This window comes from Acinonyx jubatus, chromosome A2, assembly GCF_027475565.1.
Source record: "Acinonyx jubatus isolate Ajub_Pintada_27869175 chromosome A2, VMU_Ajub_asm_v1.0, whole genome shotgun sequence".
Classification (NCBI taxonomy): Eukaryota; Metazoa; Chordata; class Mammalia; order Carnivora; family Felidae; genus Acinonyx; species Acinonyx jubatus.
Window position 1 is genome coordinate 86,682,859 of NC_069383.1, and position 19,944 is coordinate 86,702,802.

General features: G+C 38.0%; 1 protein-coding gene across 3 annotated transcripts in view; it reads right to left on the reverse strand.

Moving 5' to 3' along the window:
* Positions 1–19,944, reverse strand: part of RELN (reelin) — a 579,194-nt gene that overhangs the window by 9,646 nt on the left and 549,604 nt on the right. For 2 of the 3 annotated variants that reach the window (XM_053218590.1, XM_027071727.2), the window contains 10 exons: positions 17,591–17,766; positions 17,336–17,442; positions 15,994–16,236; positions 15,242–15,417; positions 9,023–9,096; positions 7,607–7,768; positions 6,701–6,858; positions 4,225–4,444; positions 2,186–2,383; positions 1,458–1,556 (listed from right to left, as the gene is read on the reverse strand). In XM_053218590.1, coding sequence (XP_053074565.1) covers positions 1,458–1,556; positions 2,186–2,383; positions 4,225–4,444; positions 6,701–6,858; positions 7,607–7,768; positions 9,023–9,096; positions 15,242–15,417; positions 15,994–16,236; positions 17,336–17,442; positions 17,591–17,766 — 1,613 coding nt within the window. Of the gene's footprint in view, positions 1–661; positions 752–1,457; positions 1,557–2,185; positions 2,384–4,224; positions 4,445–6,700; positions 6,859–7,606; positions 7,769–9,022; positions 9,097–15,241; positions 15,418–15,993; positions 16,237–17,335; positions 17,443–17,590; positions 17,767–19,944 lie in introns of all 3 variants that reach the window. The other variant, XM_027071724.2, reaches the window with a different exon arrangement.

Here is a 19,944-nt window from a genome sequence, read left to right on the forward strand (position 1 = left end):
GCCTTTTAAAAAGACTGATGCTCAGGTCCCACTGCAGATCAATTTCAATCAAACCATCCGGAGGGATGCTTCTTCCAAAAGCTCCTGAGTGATTCTGATGTTCAATCAGATTGAGAAAACGCTGCTCTGAAAGGAGAGTATTTAGGGCAGCAAGGCTCTAGGATTGGTTCTTGGTCTATTCGGACATCTCTCTCTGGCCTTACCATATATATGTGTTCATTTTAGAGTCCAGGTTTTGTTCTATTCTCCTGGAATACTGTAGTCTGAGGAAATCAATATCTAAGTAAACCATCAGCCTCATATATAGATCCAGATGAATATGGACTGTGATTTTAAACTTCGACTTTGTCTTGTGGAGGCAGAGCCCAGCAAGTTGTCCAAAGCAGCAGAGCGCACAGTGGGGACTTGTGTAGGGACTGGGTTGCTCTTGGATTTGGGGGTTGATATGGATGCCATGCAAGCAGGTGCCTCAGTGAAAACTAAGACGAGGGCTAAGTCAAGACTGAAAAATTCAGCTCATGGCTATGATTGAAAGAAAACAGATCTGGTAGTTTTCCTACCAATTAATCATTTACGTTTGCTTTCAAAATGACTGAAATCAGCCAAAGGGCTGATTTCATTTTTGATCTGGTAAACAGAATGAACATTTGAACCTATCTACCGAGAAGATTCGCCTCTCCTTGCCAACCACTTGGAGCCATCAGTCCGAACACGTCGAGACATAAGCTTTCCCGTTCCAGTTCTACAGGAACTAGATCGTTAGAGAAAAAGCAATCATCTCTCTGCACAACAGTCAACCCGGCTAAGGGGACAGCGGCGCCAGCTTTATTCTATGGGAGAAGCCACAGGGGGACACCCTCAGCTATTCTATGGGAGAAGCCACAGGGGGACACCCTCAGCTATTCTATGGGAGAAGCCACAGGGGGACACCCTCAGCTTGCAAGGGGCTGGGATGGGGCGGGAGGAATCTGAAACCACAAATGCCTTGCTCTAATCGCAACCACGTCACTAAACTGAAGGCCGCCTCAGGCATCGGTGGCTCGGACAGGTGTTTGTAACTGGGCACATCAGCCAGAAACACTCTGCACACTGACCAGTACAGATCCCTTCCCTTCTGAGGGACGTCATGCCATTTTATAAGGCAACCTAGATGTGGCAAAGACACTGTTTCCCATTTACCCTGAGGCTTTTGTTTCATCCCATTTAACGAATGTTGTCAAATGCACACATAAATCTTTTGCTCACTGAAGTTGTCTAAGGTACATTAAACTGCATTTGGGACTTGGCTATTTCAGGTTGACCTAAGCTACAGATTGCAGTTGCTGAAGAGTGTAGGCCAAAGTCTTGTGGGGGCTTCTCATTAGGAGCGGTTGTTACTGAATTAAGGAGCATGCCACATCAAAGGAATTTCAAACCTTCCTGCAAGGGACATGGGATGCTACGCATCAGATACTCACAGGACGACCTCCACATGGTCCAAAGCCCACTGATCATGACCTGTTCCATTGTGGCGCGGTTGCCACCAGCGCAATAAAACTCCTTTCATCCGGGCCTCCCTGGGTAACAGAAGGACAAAGAGGTTAAATGCTAAAAAACAAAACTTCCTTGGTATGTGACTTGCAGACTTCAAACAGAATAGGCTAGCCTAAATCAACAAAACTTAGGGTATGGAATTCAGATTTGCTTAGGTCCTAGGATTTGGCTCCTCAAGGACTTGTAATTCTTTTACAACTCCCTCCCTGCTTCCCCGTGCCCCACTGGTACCTGGAAAAGCACTGTTTTCAGCCAACAAACGTGACATGGCTTCTGTGTGACAGACACTGTGCTAAAGGCTGGGGGTACAATGCTAAGCAAAAGTGACATCATTGCCTACCTCAGAAAACTTTCAAATGAGCGTAGATAATTAACAATGTTTCTTTCTAAAGGACTAGAAATACTGGTTAGAGAAAGGGAAATACGCAAAAAGTGCCTTTGCATTTAGTTGTTATTCTCTATTTCCTGTTGCACCTGGTTCCTTGCCTAACAGAAAACGGTGACACAACTTCGGGGGGTCTGGGTTAGTCTTGGCTGTGCCACCACCTGCTTCTGTGCTGTTGTTCCAGTAACTTCACCAAACTTCCAGCTCAGACCCCATGATTCTCAGGGATCACGCATGAGACCATGCCTTTCCACTCAGGCCACTTACAGGGGGACATTGTAAGACACTCGCTGAGCCTGTGTGAAGTCCTTGGGCTGGTGCTGTGCGATGACGTGCCAGGTGACCCCATTGTTGACACTGTACTGCAGCAGCACGGCCTTGTCCACGGCGTGGGGGCCACTCAGGTCACTGTTGCAGCTGTCTGTCTGTGACGTGCTCCCAATTTGCAAAACAAACATGATTTTGCTGAAAACACAGGGAAACAAGCGTCAGGTGGTATTCAAAGTTTTATACTTTCTAATTTTTTTTTCTTTTACCTTTCTTGATCCTAAAGTCCATAATTTCTGAGGTCACAGAGTAGAAAGAGAAGCATCCAGTCTTATGACTGAATATTATTAGCAATAAAATTTATTTATATTATCTTTTACATCATACATATGAGAGATAATCTTAGAAGGCTGGTGTTCTACGCCAAGAAAACAATTTTGACTTTCAAAGCTCTGTGTCACCTAAAATATCTTCTATTCTTTGAAAGGTAATAGGGGCCAAGTAGGCATGAGGACACAGAGAGGACAAGGACTAAAACCACAATATTTATACTTTTTTTTTTTTTTTTTACAAATAGCTCCAAGCTGAATAGCATCTGCGCAAGGATAAATCATCATGTCTATTTTAGGACAGATGTCTGGAGATCAGAGTGGAGGGAAAACTGAGTTAGACATGGTCCACGGCTCAGGACCATGTCTGCTATTCTGTTTCAAGTTCACAGGCATCCCTACCCTTAGAAGATACAGTTTTTAAACACAGGAAATCTATGTTTAATATCTAATCTATATCTAATCAGAGTCCTAGCAATTAATACAGTAGTCCCACTTAGGGGAGCTGGTGAAATAAAGCAGTGGGCTCAAAACTTATAAATGGCATGAATTAAACTTGCTTGTACAACATGGTGTGCAATTGTTAATTAAGCAGCTAGTTGTAGCTGTAGATGGGGTCAAGGAAATATCAGGTTGTCCCCAGATTAAGTACATCTTTTTGGTAGGAAAGAATGGGATGGGTGAACAAAATTTTGGTATCTCCATGATTACCAAAATAATTACATTTTCATTGTTGATCACAGTGAAAGAACCTAAACTTACCTTTCTGCCTCTGAAAATACATTACTAATGTTTTCCAAAGTGAAAAGTCTTAAGTAAACATCTACATTTGGTTAATAACCAAACACCCAGTTTTCCAATATATTTGTAGCTAATGAACGCTTTCCAGCATTCTGTGAATACTCTAGTCTAATACTTTGCAATCTTCATAAAGTCTTGGAATCTTCTTTTTTGTTTTGTTTTTTGAATTGCACAGACAAAAAGCCATGTTTGTACTGGCGGAAGTGGCACAGCTGTGGAGGCCAGGTGGAGAAGGAAATCCAACCTTCCTGGGGTCTCTTTTTCTCTGTCACTTTCCTGGTTGATTTGCACAGTGTCTGAGCACTCTATTTTGCATTAATAAGCAGCTCTTGGAGGATGTGAACGTTTAAAGTCCCCATAATCCATCCATTGGGCCTCCACTTCTATTTATTGTAACCTACATAAGCTAACTACAGGTATGTGTTTGCCTGACTACAAAATCTACTTTGCACACACATTTATATTTACATACTTGCAAACAGTCCACATTAAATTATCTATGTAGATTGTCTTCAGCCAATTTAACATTTTTTAGTTATTTTTTCAGTTTTATTGAGACATAATTGACGTCAAACATTGTGTGGGTTTAAGGTATACGACATGTTGATTTGATATACTTATCAATTTTTTATATTTGGCCATTTCTTCTGGCTTATGCCTATGTTATCACCACTCGGCCAGTGCATGCGAAGAAAGACAAGGTAATTCTGCAATAAATTTAAGCAAAGCAGAATTCTGAGTTGTAGAAACACATAATGCTTCCTCATCCCAAATTCAAATGACATTTTGGCTTCCAACACTTTGTGACACCTGTGCCATGAAGTTCATCATTCAATCTAACAGGCAGTGGAAAGTAGCCAGTCTTGTGACCAATTCTATATCTGAAGCAGAACACAGGAGTTTTGTTACCTTGCTCGAGTGAGGTCCAGAGGCTTGGTGGCAGCTTGCCTTATCTGACAGCCATTAAAATACAGTGAGTCTCCATGGGCATAGGGTGCCAGCTGCCCACAGCCACTTCCTATCCCTCCACCTTGAATGGTCTCCCAGTTTGCCTCAGTGACTCTTGCTGACTCGAAATTATCTTTAATATAACTGGGAAGATCATGACTGAAAACAGAGCAATCATCACCTAGAGGGAAGGGAATAATTGCAAACATCAGCTATGGAAAGCAGAATCATTAAAGATCAAGTATTCAGTTTCAGGTTTCATCCATTCTTGCTCCTGTAAGAATGACAAAATACCAAGAAGATATAGACTCCTCGAAATAAATGTTTCTCTCTCTCTCTCTTTTTTTTTTTTTTATCAATTATTGGCTTGTGTTCTTGAAAAAAAATCCCATTACCTCTGAGTCAATGTTTACTTAATTATGTAGGTGCTTATATACTTATTGTTCACGTAAATCTATTGTTTAAATACCAACAGCATCTGGCCGCGCCTGTGTGTTTACCAATGATGGGTCTTGCTAGGGAGTTCTCACCCTGGCATGAGAGGCCAACCTAATTTCTTTCTCCCTAGTATAACTCTGGAGCAGAAAATAGGATAAGTCATATTCTTGTTCTTCTTCTAGCTCTATACTTGATTCTTGAGAGCAGAGTCTGCATTTTATTCATTGTTGGATTCCAGCATCTCACACAAGCACATATACGATATGCAATAACAAGATGAGATAAATAAATGAATAGCGAGTAGACTGCAAGTATGAGACCACTATGCTGAAATACCGGCATTTGAGACAGTACATTAGCAAATGTGCGTGTGCTTGCATTTGCCCTTGATTTGAACAGCACAACTTTCCTAAACATCTGCAATAGTTCCAAATTAAAAGGTCATAGCTCTACTGGATCAGGGGAGCAGGCAAATTCCAGACATCTAGGACTGCTTGTGAGACATCTGATTTGTTCATTTGCCTAAAGTTCAAATTCTCCAGCTAATGCATGGGCAGATCCAGCTGGTCTCAGAGAATAGAGGAATGAGCTGGTAATGAGAATAGAGGAAAAAGATTACCGTGAAATAATTTCTAACGTGAGAGATGTGCAGCAGTCTACATAAATCATACTCATTTCATTTGGAGGCAAGGAAATAGAATCAACCAAGAACTCTAAATATATTCTACTCCAGAAGTCGGATCTGTGGATTTTTACATTGTACCCTTGGGGAAGATGGATAATTCTGCTCCTTGTTGGCTAAATCTCTCAGTTATGAGACTGGAAAGAACAACCTGAGTAATGGTCTTCTTTCTGATACTGACTAGCTGTGTCACCTTAGGCAAGTCACTTAAGTTCTCTGAGTCTCAGTTTCTTTACCTATAAAGTGGGAATAATGATATAAACATAGCTGACTTATGGGGATCTTATAAGTACTAAATGATTTTGCTGAATAAATTGGTGGACATTGTGTAAACAGTAAAATGTAAGGCAATGTAAGAATTCATTCAAAAAAGATTTATTGAGTGTTGCTATAGGCCAAGCAGTAGGCTCTGAGAATATAATGGTAATTATGTAAACTTTGTAACAGTAGAAACCTGTTGGAAACATTGCATCAGAGGAAAGAAGGCTGTATGCCTTCTATGAGGCCAAGAGGGCAATTTCCTAAGATGTTAGCGGTTGAGTAGATACTCTGTCCCAAACTGTAAACTCAGGTTTTAGAAGCTCGAGCAATAAAAATGTATTTTTTTGAGTCATGGGTTTTGTGTGTGTGTGTGTGTGTGTGTGTGTGTGTGTGTGTGTGTGTGTGACAGAGTGATCTGGAAAAGAGAATACCTTGACTCATCAGCTACATCTTGGGAGGACTATGACAGCTGCTGTTGGAGAGACTGAGAAAGAAAGAGTATTGGCAAAGTATCCAGGGATGGGCAGCTAGGCCAGGAAGGAGAGAGGCTCAGAAGTGGAAATAAGGTGTTGGGGGTGGTGGTTGGGGCAGGGAGTTATATGGAGGATGGTGAATGTGAGGTGCTATAGAATTCTGCATTAAAAAAAATACTTCAAGGAGCAAGGCACCTGGGTGGCTCAGTCGGCTAAGCGTCCGACTTCAGCTCAGGTCATGATCTCGTGGTTCATGAGTTCGAGCCCTGCATTGCGCTCTGTGCTGACAGCTCAGAGCCTGAAACCTGCTTTGGATTCTGTGTCTCCCTCTCTCTCTGCCCACTCATGCTCTGTCTCTCAAAAATAAATAAATGTAAAAAAAATATTTCAAGGAACATAGCAGAAAATTATCCTTGATACTTCGTTCCAAAGATCAGTATATCTGTGATCAAAGAGTGTATCACCCATCCCAAATCTCTCAGGCTGGCATTTTCACCAATTTCCTAGTGACCTCTGGGTACATGCTGAGATGAGGAGAACCTCACCATCTCCCGTGTTAAAAATGACAGGCTGGGATGCAGACCTTGGAAGCTTTCATCGCAGATGCAGACGGCACCCGTGGTGCAGTACCCATGCCCACTGCAGAGCTTGGGGCAAGCCTCTCCGATGTACACGTGGTCAATCGCCCAGCTCTGCTTCTCAGCTTCTTCCCCCTTCTGGATCCAGCGGAACTGTGTTGCACTGAAAGTCCCACAGAGAGCAGAAGGGATTCAGTCGGCTGTTATTCTCCCTAGCAGTGTGCAGCCTCCAGCCCTGGGACTACTTCTGAGAAAAGGACTTCCCCAGACTTCTCCTTGAAGCACCCAAGTAGAGGTGAATGAACTTGTAATCCTCTGTGAATATACCCCAGAGTGCCATTGTGGGAGCTTGTACCTTCCCTGAAAGTGTTATGTGAATTTCCTATTCTATTGCCTAACAAATTTGTGTCCATTTTTCCTAGAGAGGTATATTGCATTCCAGATCTTTGAGTAAAATGAATACTGTTCTAGGAAGATGGCACTCTGTTATGTTTATCCTGTGGCTTTGTGTAGCCCGACCAGCCCTGCACACCCCAGACAGTATCTGTATATGGGATGAACAGTGCAGCCTCTTGGCATCACAGAACACTGGCGAAGATATGGTGCCAACTCCACATCTTTGTGTGAGTGTCTGTGATTTGGGGCCTGTGACTGAGTTTGGCATGTGCTGTGCTATTTCATCAAAAGAAAATTTGAGATCTGTACCATTTACAAAAAAGATCCTATCTCTTCCTAGTTCTTCTTGGGGCATGCAACTGCCATTTTGGGACATAGGTTGGTGAAAGGAGGGAGAGGTTACTAGAGCTGTAACGAGATCTCTGGCCTCAGTTGTTTTCAGGCCGCTGCATGAGCTCTATAGATAATTACACTGCCAGATAATTCCACAAAGTTTACCTTAGGATGCAACTTACCTGGAGGAGACATGGTCAGGCAGCTGAATGGTGACTCTCTTCCAGCTTGAGCTGTTGACAGCATTGTAGATGGTGGCTTCATGGAACTGGAAGGGGGAGCAGCCAATGCTGTTGGAAGAGGAAGGAAGGCACTGGCTCTGCACCAGCTGCCAGGAATCAGACCTGAAGAGACCACAGAGGCTGCATTAGACAACTCGGAAGAGAAATGTATGACCTATCTAATGTCAATGTAACACTTTGGGGCTGGGTTAAATTTAGGTTTTTTTTTTTTTAAGTTTATTCATTTATTTTGAGAGAGAGAAAGCGAGAGCGCGAGCAGATGAGTGGGGAGGGGCAAACAGAGATGGAGACAGAGAATCTCAAGCATATTGTTAGTACAGAGCCCAACGAGGGGCTTGAACCCACCAACTGTGAGATCACGACCTGAGCCAAAATCAAGAGTCGGACACTTAACCGACTGAACAAATCAGATGCCTTTAGATTGAGATATTTTTAATGTAAGTTCTGTACTTCCTGTATATATTTATATAGACAATGAAAAGGCAAATTAAAAATAATTTCATATAATATATATTCTAATTCTTTACAAGCACAAGAATATATTCACAGATAATAGAATAAAATAATAGCGTGCATCGTGCTGCATTCTAGTGGCTTCTGGTATATTACTGGAAATATACCTGGAGTTGACTGACAAAATCCTCTGTCTACTCAAACTTAACCCTGCATAATTCATTTTCAAGAGTGATGGTGTGAGACAGGGTTATCAACACCCTAATAAGGTAATTGCACAGTGTCAGACTTTCACTATGCTTTAAGACACATGATTCTGGATCTTTTATTGACTCAAATTCTCATTAAGGTGGGTTAAAAATGAGCAACATGAATAAAAGAGAATTCTACTTGAGGACAAATGTATTATCTTACTTATTTTAAAATAAAAAAAGTTTGTTGGCTTGCAGCCAACCTAGTATGAAAAACAGTTTTTCTTGGTTTGAAGGAAAAATTTGAAAATAAGACACACATGAAATTTTATATAAATAAAATTCATAGATGGGAAATAAACATAAAGTATACTTTTTTGAAATGTAATTATTTCTTCCTTTTAAAAAAATGTTCACTTATTTTTTGAGAGAGAGAGAGAGAGAGAGAGTCCAAGTGGGAGAGGAGCAGAGAGAGGGAGACAGAGGTTCAGAAATAGGCTCTGTGCTAGTAGCACAGGGATTGAACCCACAAGTCATGAGCCCACGACCTGAGCTGAAGTCGGATGCTTAACTGACTGAGCCACCCGGGTGCACCCATGAACCATACTTTTAATATAAAAGGTTGCTTCTCTGTAGATAGTTGCTTTAAAAATACACAACCATTTGAAGTGGTATTCAAGTTTGGAGGAATGTAAAAAAGTATTTCACAAACCTTGCATCCTTAGTGTACTCCAACATCACAGAATGAAGATCGCCACAAGAAGTAGCTTCACAACCCACCACAATCTAAAACAAGCATAAACAACAAATATGTACAGGGAAGATTAAGCACCTACCATTAATTAGAAATTCTCTCTCTCTAGATTGTAACTCTAATAAATAATCAACAAATATTCAGAGCAGCCTGACTGAACACCAGCAATACAATTTTTTGAGTTCTGTTAAAAACATGCAACTCTGTGTGAAGATGAGAATTAAGGTTTAAATTTTTCTTTTTAACGTTTTATTTATTTTTGAGACAGAGAGAGAGAGAGCATGAACAGGGGAGGGTCAGAGAAAGAGGGAGACACAGAATCCGAAACAGGCTCCAGGCTCTGAGCTGTCAGCACAGAGCCCGACATGGGGCTCGAACCCACGGACCACGAGATCATGACCTGAGCTGAAGTCGGACGCTCAACCGACTGAGCCACCCAGGCGCCCCGGGAATTAAGGTTTAAAAAAGTACTACTTCTTTCTTCTTTTTTTTTTCTTTCTTTTACAGAGAGAGAGGGAGAAAGTGAGTAGGGGCAGAGAGAATCCTAGGAGGGGGAGTAAGAGAGAGAGGAAGAGGGAGAGGGAGAGGAAGGGGGGGGGGGAGAGAGAGAGAGAGAGAGAGAGAGAGAGAGAAAGAGAGAGGTGGGGCTCACGTTTAGCCAAAGCTGGGCTCAAGCTCATCCGAAGTGGGGCTCAAAGTCACCAACTGTGAGATCATGACCTGAGCCGAAGTCAGAAGCTTAATGACTGAGCCACCCAGGTGCCCAAAAAGTACTATTTCTAACCAAGAGCTAGTTGCTTGAAAAGATAAATAAAATCTATAAACCTTCAGTTAGTGTCATCAAGAAAAAAGACAGAGGACTCAAATAAATAAAATCAGAAATGAAAAGGGAGAAATAACAAGCGACAGCACAGAAATACAAAGATTATAATACTACGAAAAATTAGATGCCAACAAATTGGACAACCTGGAAGAAATGAATAAATTCCTAGAAACATACAGTCTTCCAAAACTGAATCAGGAAGAAAGATGAAATTTGAACAGACTGATTACTAGTAACAAAATTGAATCAGTAATCAAAAAACTCCCAACAAACAAAAATCCCCCGAAATGGCTTTATAGGTGAATTATACCAAATATTTAAAGAATTAATACCTATTCTTCTCAAACTATTCCAAAAAATAAAAGAGGATTCCAAATTTATTCTACAAGGCCATTCAGAAAAAGAAAGCTACACTCAATGTGGCGCTCGAACTCAAAACCCTGAGATCAAGAGTTGTACGCTCCACTGACTGAGCCAGCCAGGATGAACATAGATGCAGAAATCCTCAACAAAATATTAGCAAACTGAATTCAGGAATACACTAAAAGAATCATTCAACATGATCAAGTGAATTTGTTCCAGAAATGCAAGGATAATTCAATATTTGCAAATCAATGTGATACATAGTATCAACAAGAGAAATGATAGAACCATATGATCATCTCAATAGAGGCAGAAAAAGCATCTGACAAAATTAAACATCCGTTCATGATAAAAACTCTCAACAAAGTGGGTTTAAAGGGAACATACCTCAACATAATGAAGGCCATATGTGAAAAACTCACAGCTAACATCATACTTAATGGTGAAAAACTGAGAGCTTTTCATCTAAGATTGGGAACAAGACAAGCATGTCCTCTCTCACCACTTATTCAACATAGTATTGGAGGTTCTAGCTGTAGCAATCATACAAGAACAAAAAATAAAAGGCATCCAAATTGGGAAGGAAAAGTAAAGCTGTCACTCTTTGCAGATGACATGATAGTATGAATAGAAAACCCTAGACTCCACCGAAAAACTATTAGAACTGATAAATGAATTCAGTAAAGTTGCAGCGTATAAATTTAATATGCAGCCATATGTTGCATTTCTATACACTAATAGCAAAGTAGCAGAAAGAGAAATGAGGGAGACAATTCCCTTTACAATTATACCAACAAAAAACAATACCTAGGAATAAATTTAATAAAGGAGGTGAAAAACCTATACTCTTAAAACTATAAGACGCTGATGGAAGAAACTGAAGATAAAGTAAACAAATGGAAAGATGTACCATGCTCATGGGCTAGAAGAATTAGCATTGTTAAAAATGTTCATACTACTCAAAGCAATCTATAAATTGAATGTAATCTGTATCAAAATACCAATAGCATTTTTTCACAGAACTAGAACAAAAAAAATCCTAAAATTTGTATGGAATTACCAAACACCCCAATACCAAAGCACTCTTGAGAAAGAAACACAAAGCTGGAGGTATCACAATTCCAGATTTCAAAATATACTACAAAGCTGCAGTAATCAGAACAGTACGGTACTGGCATAGAAATAGACACAAAGATCAGTGGACTAGTACAGAGAACCCAGAAATAAACCCACACTTAATATGGTTAATTAATCTATGACAAAGGAGACAAGAATACACAATGGGGAAAAACAGTCTCTTCAACAAATGATGCTGGGAAAACTGGACAGCTAAATGCAAATAATGAAACTGGACCACTTTCTTATACCATATACAAAAAAATAAATTCAAATGGATTAAAGACCTAAATGTGAGACTGAACCATTAAAAGAAGACATAAGCAGTAATCTCTTGGACATCAGCCTTAAGGACATATTTATGGATATATATCCTCAGGCAAGGGAAAAAGTAAAAATAAATACATTATTGAGACTACACTAAAATAAAAAGCTTTTTCACAATCAAGGAAATCATCAATATAACAAAAAGGCAATCTACTAAATGGGAGAAAATATTTGCAAATGATATCTGATAAAGGGGTTAACACCCAAGACATATAAAGAACTTATGCAACTCAAAAGCAAAAAAAAAAAAAAAAAAAAAAAAAGATTAAAAAATGGGCAGAGGACCTGAACAGACACATGATGGCCAAGAGACACATGAAAAGATGCTCAAATTTGCTAATCATTAGGGAAATACAGATAAAACCATAATGAGACAGATATCATATCACAGAAGTCAGAAGAGCTAGTATCAAAAAGATAAGAAATAGCAAGTGTTGGTGAGGATGTAGAGAAAAAGCAACCCTTATGCACAGTTGGTGAGAATGTAAATCGGTACAGCCACTCTGGAAAACAATATGGAGGTTCCCGAAAAAAATAAAAAATTGGAATACCAATGATCCAGTAATTCCACTGGTAAGAATTTACCAAAGAAAATGAAAATATTAACTCAAAAAGATATATGCACCCCTATGTTTATTGCAGCATTATTTATGATAGCCAAGATATAGAAGCAACCCAAGTATCCATAAATAGATGAATGGATAAAGACAGGGGGTATATACACAATGGGATATTACTCAGCCATAAAAATGAATAAGATCTTGCCATTTGTTAAAACATGGTGGACCTAGTGGGTATTATGCTAAGTGAAGGAGGTCAGACACAGAAAGACAATAACCATATGAGTTCACTTATTTGTGTAATCTAAAAAACAAAACAAATGAATAAATAGAAATAAACTCATAAATACAGAGAACAAACTGGTGATTGCTAGAGGGGTGGAAGGAATGGATGAAATAGGTGAAAATACTGTAATAACATTTTAAGGTGACAGATAATGAGTACTCTGTGGTGAGCACGGAGTAACGTATAGAATGTCATATCAGTTAGGTTGTACACCTGAAACAAATATAACATTGTATGTCAATTATACTTCAATAACAAAAAGAGCAATCTCTTAACCTTTGAGAAAAATGTTTTCTCAAAGACATAAAAGATTCTGTACAAGAAATGACCAGACCCATTTCTTCCTATCTATCTATCTATCATCTATCTATCTATCTATCTATCTATCTATCTATCTATCTATCATCTATGTATCTATCTATCTAATTTTAATATTTCTGGATTATGCTATTGTTTTCCAAGTTTTCTACCTGCCAAGTTGGCAGTTCTGGTAAGACTGAGAGTCAGACGCCTCTCCAAAAGAAAAAGGCATTCCATACCAATCAGAGCTGGCTGCAAACAGAATGATATCCATGGCTAAGTAGTAAAACAAACAAATAAACAAAAGTACTATTTCTATTTACTTAATATAATAACATATTAATCATAAATTTGGGAAAGATAATTTGGCCAAAAGTAAAGTAACATTTGGAGAATTAATGGAAAGAAACTCAAAGTATCACTGGTTCAAAACATTTTCACTGATACTCTAACTTCCTGATACTACTAGTGAATTTCTATTTATAATTAAAAATAACAATTTCTGACTACTTAATATTCATTCTTGTGGTTTTTACATTTCCATATGAATTAAAGCTTTCCATATTATATGCAATTAAATGTTTGAGTCATTAATAATGCATACATGCTATAAAACCTTGGTGATTTAAATTTAAGTCCTAATCATCTACTTAATCAACATGTCCTTTTTTTTAGTGCTGATACTGGGGAAGGCTAGTGCTAAAAATTTCAGGCCGTACACTCATGTATAAAACAGCCCTGGCCTGAGAGAGAAAATAAGAAGCATATTCCAATAATGGAAATAGAAATCATAAAAGATACAACTAAAATGCTGTGGTGCTTCAGAGGAAGGAGAGATTATATTTGATTAAGTGGATTAGAAAAGAATTCATCAGAAGTGGAAGATGTGAATTGTTCCAACCACAAGAAAGAAATGACGACATGACAGAGGCGCTAACTATCACTATAATGGCAATCATATTACTACATATATATAAAATACATATAGTATATATATGTATATATATCAACATGTTTATTTGATGTATGTATGTATTTGATGTTTGTATGTATGTGTAGTATATGTACTATACATATGTATCAAACCAACCTGTTGTACAACTTAAATTTGAGCATCCTTCATGCCACTAAGGTAGGGATAGTCCTAAGGGAGTGGTAGCATTTGGGGAGACTGCCTCACCCTTCAGTCTCTGAAGGAAAGTTCAACATAAAACTGAGGAACACAGTGAATATCTCTATGCCCCTCTTTTTGCAACAGATCTGAACTTCTAAATATTGTAAACCTGAAGCTCTACACTCATTAAACAATAACTCCCCATTTCTCTCTCCTACCGGCTCTGAATACATTTTTATTTCTGCTAGAAAGGACTCTTACTATTAACCATCATTGCAGGGCATCTTTTTAATAAGGATATCTTTTTAAAACATTTAAATAAATGTTTTAAATAAGCAACCAATGTTTGTCTTTAAAATGATCTAGTAACAAAGTGTATTTCTGCAATACCCTTTTTAAAAAAATATTTATTTTTGAGGGAGAAAGTGCACATGAGTGGGGGAGGGGCAGAGAGATGGGGGACAGAGGATCTGAAGCAGGCTCCGTGCTGACAGCAAATAGCTTATGCGGGGCTTGAACCTGTGAACCATGAGATTATGACCTGGGCCAAAGTCGGATGCTTAACCAACTGAACCACCTTGGTGCCCCTGTAATACCCTTTTTACTATTTTTTTAAATGTGTTTGGTAATGAGAAAGACATTAATCGATACTGCTTTATCTTTCTCTCTGATTATCTGGCTATTAATTATCTTCTATGACTTCCCTTCTACACTTCTTTATGAGTAAAATATGCAATGTAAAAGATTTGAGAGTCCTTTTTACATCTAAGGATTTGGGGCATTCCAGCTGGGCTACAGTACATGTTTGTGTTTGGAAGTCAGAGACAAAAAGAAAATAGAAAGACATGATGGAAAAGGGTAGATAAAGAAGCAAAGTGGCTTGATATATGAAATCAGTGTAGAGTAAGAGAGAAGAGGTACAGAAACTGTGGGGAGAGTGGGAAGAGGGAGAAGGAGAGAGAGAGAGAGAGAGAGAAACAGGCAGAGGCACCTATATGAGCTTTTCATTTCCAAGATCTTGGGAACAACTCAAGATTCCATATATGAAATATAATACAGTTACATTTCTTGCTATGTCCCAATATACTAATTGATTTTATTGATGCTCAAATAATCCTATCTGATAAAGGCCTGTGCTAAAAATCACTTCTTTTACTCATAAGATAAAGGCTCTTTTAATGAATACAATCAATCATTTCCTTGTAGTTGTACAACTAAGCATTCTTCCCGCCCTCCATCCCCAAATATGTAATGCCATATTCTGTTCTGAAGAGCCACTTCCCCTTACTTTAAACTGCATCATATATCCTGGCTGTATAATGAGTTCTCTGGAGGAGAGAGCATTGTGAGTTTTGTCCTTCTTTTTATTCGGCCAGTAGAGGTGGAAGGATGGGTTGCCACAGAATCCTGCTGTCCTTACTGCATTAGGGTAAAAACTCCAGTTTTCTTCATGGGAAGTGCCTTCTGTTAAGGTAAATTGGAAGCAATATGGCATGTTACTCTCTTGAACGGATCGGTTTATTGTCAAGTTACTGAAATGTCTGTGCTCTGCCTTTTTGCTTACCCTTTAAGATTGATTTTTATTTAATTGATATAATGTATAAATCCAAGATATTTAATCAAATTTAGAAAATATTATTAAATGCCAGCATAATGATTACCCAACTTAAAAAAATGTAATTGCTAGCCTGACTTGCACCATTACAAAATTTTTGGTACACTTTTAAAACAAGGCAATGTGCATCTCTGTGGTACAGAAATTCCTAAAGAAACTAGAATTATTTTGGATATTGAAATTTCAAATTATATTCAGAGCTAGATATTTTGTCTTTAACAGAAGTTTTTAAATCATCAGTTGACATTTCAACAAACAGATAATCTTGAAGATTCATAAGCCACTGGGTAAAATACTAGCTAACATTTGTTGAGCAGTGAATATGTTCTAGGTACTCTTCTGAATGCTTTTTATGGAGTAACTCATCTAAAGACACAGCAGACAAAAGGCTCACAAAAAAGACTTTCAAATGTCTGGTTTCTTACCATCATCAAACGTGTCGACCAGTTGACTGGGATTGATTTCTGCTCCGCCAATCAGTATGTTGTCTAGTGCCCACTGTGCACGCTCCACTCCAGAGACTACAAGGCCATTGCTGATCACAAAAGGCTGCCACCAGCGAAGTCGAGTTGTGTTGGTAAGGGCGTCCTCGGGAAGAAGTATGTAGTCGTGTCTAACAGAAATGTATTTCTGGTAATCCATCTCGTGGAGCAAAGTCCAAGTTATTCCTACAGTAACAAATACACCAACATAGTAACATATCTGGGAAAACCTCCACAAAGTGACAGTATACTGCAGCTACCATAAGCTTCCCAAAGAAATCTTCAACCAGGAAATGAGAATTGATTTCACTGACTTTAAGATAAGCGTTTACCACTGTTTCCAAATGACGCTGTGGATGAGGGGAAGGGTATTTAGAAATATCTGGCCAAAAAGAAACACGCTGAAGTAAAAATTATGTATTTTCTGCTCTTAAAATTTTTTTGTACATTGCTATGTGCGTTATTTTTCATAAATAATGAGCTACATCCATGTTTTGCATGTTTCTGGACAGGAACACCTAGTAATTTAAAATTTTAACATAGCTATTTTAATTCTGGGCAATTTTTATTTTGTGGACTAATAAGTTTTCCTCTTATCAATTGATAAGATTGTAGGTGGGATGTTTAAATTACTTAAGGAAACACCTTTGAATACACTAAAATACTTTAAGGCCATCTATCTCTCTGCTAGTTATAAAAATGATACCTATCTGCTAAAACTGATTTTCTAAGGACTTCATGTTATTTTTGGTCTGGTTTCAGCTATTTCAAAATAATGAAACAGAATTTTATTAAAATATCCTCTGACAGCCTCATGAATTCAGACTGTCATCTTTCACGGTAGGTTTTTTGTAGATTTATTACATGCTTGTTCACACAAAAGCTTTTAAAAATGCTTTAAAATGTTTTTAAAAGTGATCTTACTTAGAAAACCATATAAAATTTATTTCTTAATTGTATCATTTATAATTAAGCTTCAGTTACACACAGAAGTTTTTCTTTATTCATAAAGTTTGGAGCTTTTTAAAAAAATTTATTATTTTTGTCTATTTTTGTTTTTAAATTTTTAATGTGACTTCTCTCTTACACCCTTATGGGTAGGTTTTGTGTAACACACAAGTCACATGTATGAAAGTGTAATGTGACTAAGATCTGTAGCTTTCTCTTTGTGACTTTCACTATTTTCACTGCAAAGTCAGCAAAGCTTTGCAGAAACTGTTCTGAGGGGCATTGGATGTAATTTGGGAATCTGCTCCAAGGTGTGGCTTTCACCCCTGAAACGTGCCTCCATCGGTAGAGTAGTCCAACAGCACGCCTTCCTTCCGGCAGATGGGCCGATGGCAGGAGGTCATGTTGTTCTCACTACCGATGCGCCCCCAGTATTGCAGGAATCTGAATGCAAGCACATATTATCCATCAGAATGGTTAATTAGAACAAAGAGTCTACTCAAGTCCTGGGTAATAACTTCTTCCATAAGTGTGTTCCTCATTTTGGGGCCAATTTGCTATGCTGTTATAAAAATAACAAAAAATGACTTACTTTGCCCCTCTGAGATCCAAATCTTGAGTAATAGCTTGTCTCACAGTGGATCCCCCAAAATAGAGCGCAGTGTCCTCAGCAAGAATGCCACACTCAGTGCAAGTACTTCCACCTTCTAAGGACATCCATAAATCAGGCTTGATTTCTTCACTGTCAAAGCGTTCCTTTAGGAACGTCTGGAAAAACATAAGTGGGATGTGGTTACAAATAACATTTTCAGACAATAACTATGGAATAGTTTAGACAATATAATTTCATCTTGGACTTAAAAAAAGCGCTGATTTCTAATGCTTTTCTGAAGCACTTACAAAAAACTAGATCTGTCTACAATGTTCTTTTGCATCATACATTAAGCCCACTTAAAGTGCTTAAATAATGTTTGATCATTGGGACTTAAAGTCTAGAAAGAATCTTAAAATAAAATAATTGCAAGTTGACTATAGTAACACTCCTATTTGAGAAGTTACTTAAGCATATACTCTCCAAATATGTGTATTTGTTTATATTGCATATAAAAGTACAATTATGGTATTATGGATTATGAAACATGCACAAAAAATGAAAATTTAAAGGACTAATATAAAACAAAGCACACGTTCTAGCATTTTTTTCCCTAACATTTTTTTTTTCTTTAAGTAGGCTTCATGCCCAGCACAGAGCCCAATGTGGGGCTTGAACTCAAGACTCTGAGATCAAGACCTGAGCTGAGACCCAGTCAGAGAGTTAACTGACTGGGCCACCCAGGTGCCCCTCCTAACATTTTTCAATGGATTGTCTTGTTTTCCTCTAGGAGTATGTGCCCCACACTCTGGAGACTGCTTTAAGCAACCAGAACCCTTGAGCTTCCATGATGGTGTGAACTTGGAATGTCTATATGGTTAAGGAGGGGCATTTGAAACCAACGTTTTTTGTGTGAGGTCAAAAGAAAATCAACCTTGGAAGTCAGTTTTTACATTTAGCAGGGTCAAGATTCAGGATGATGATGAGAAGTATTCAAAATCCAGAACAAAATATTTGCCCTTGGTCTCCAGTTTATCCTCCTAATTCAGGATGACCAACAACCAGGAATCGTCTATTTTGATTTTTTTCTTTTCAACTTATTAATTTTAAAAAGTTTACATCCACGTTAGTTAACATATAGTGCAATAACATTTTCAGGAGTAGAATCCAGTGATTCATCACCTGTATACATATAACATTCAGTGCTCATCACAAGAAGTGCCCTCCTTAATGCCCCTTGCCCAATTAGCCCATCCCCCCCATCCAAAACCCCTCCAGCAACCCTCAGTTTGTTCTATTTAAGAGTCTCTTATGGTTTGTTCCCTTCCCTGTTTTTATCTTATTTTTGCTTCCCTTCCCTTATGTTCATGTTTTGTATCTTAAATTCCACATATGAGTGAAGCTATATGATATTTGTAGGAATAGTCTGTTTTTTCAAAAAGAGTAGATAAATAAAATATTAGGGTTCATTATGGCTATTTTTATGCAAAATTATTTCATCCCCTCACATCATAGTGAACTATGATGAAAAATCTTGATGTTTGTATTAATTTTGTCCATAATATAGTCTTGCACTGGGTTGAGGCACAATTCTTTTGTTTTTTGTTTTTTTACATGATAGAAATATATCGTGGAAACAATTTGTTACAGTTGCAATGGCAGTAACTGTATACAGAAAAACTACTTTTTCATTTCTTTAGAGGAGTTGTCTAGTTGGTACTTACTATGTAGTTTAAATGATTTAAATGACTCAGAACATAATCATCTCTATAGTTAAAGACAAGTACATCACGTGTCAGTCCTACTTCACCTCACTGATGTCAGCAAATAAATACAATTTTAAAAATGGAGGTTTACAGGTAAGAACACAAGAGTCAGAAGACATTCACTGTTAACCATGTAAACTCTTATTAGAAAGGTTTGACCAGAGTTCATAATATAGACTTATTATTTTGTAATATAGACTTATTAATTTCTTATCCAACTGAGGAATACTAATGAAATTTGAATGTTCATGAAAGAAACTAATTTTTTTAAACTTCATTTATTACCTATGGCTGAGTTCCTCATGTTATAATCTCATTTGTTGACCAACACTTTCAGATACAAGTGAGCGTTGCTCCAATTAATTTATTAATTCCAAAGTTGGTGTATTACAGGAAAAAAAATGACAGAACAGGCTTTGTTTACATTTTTTTTTTTTGCCACTTCCATGTTTGATTTCAGTCACTTGTGCTTTTTTGGTTTAGTCATTTTTCTGTTATTGCAACGATGAATGTACTGTATTTGTTCACAGAAATAGAACACATATATGGGAACTGTGTTGGGCAATTGTATTTACTTTGCATATTAAA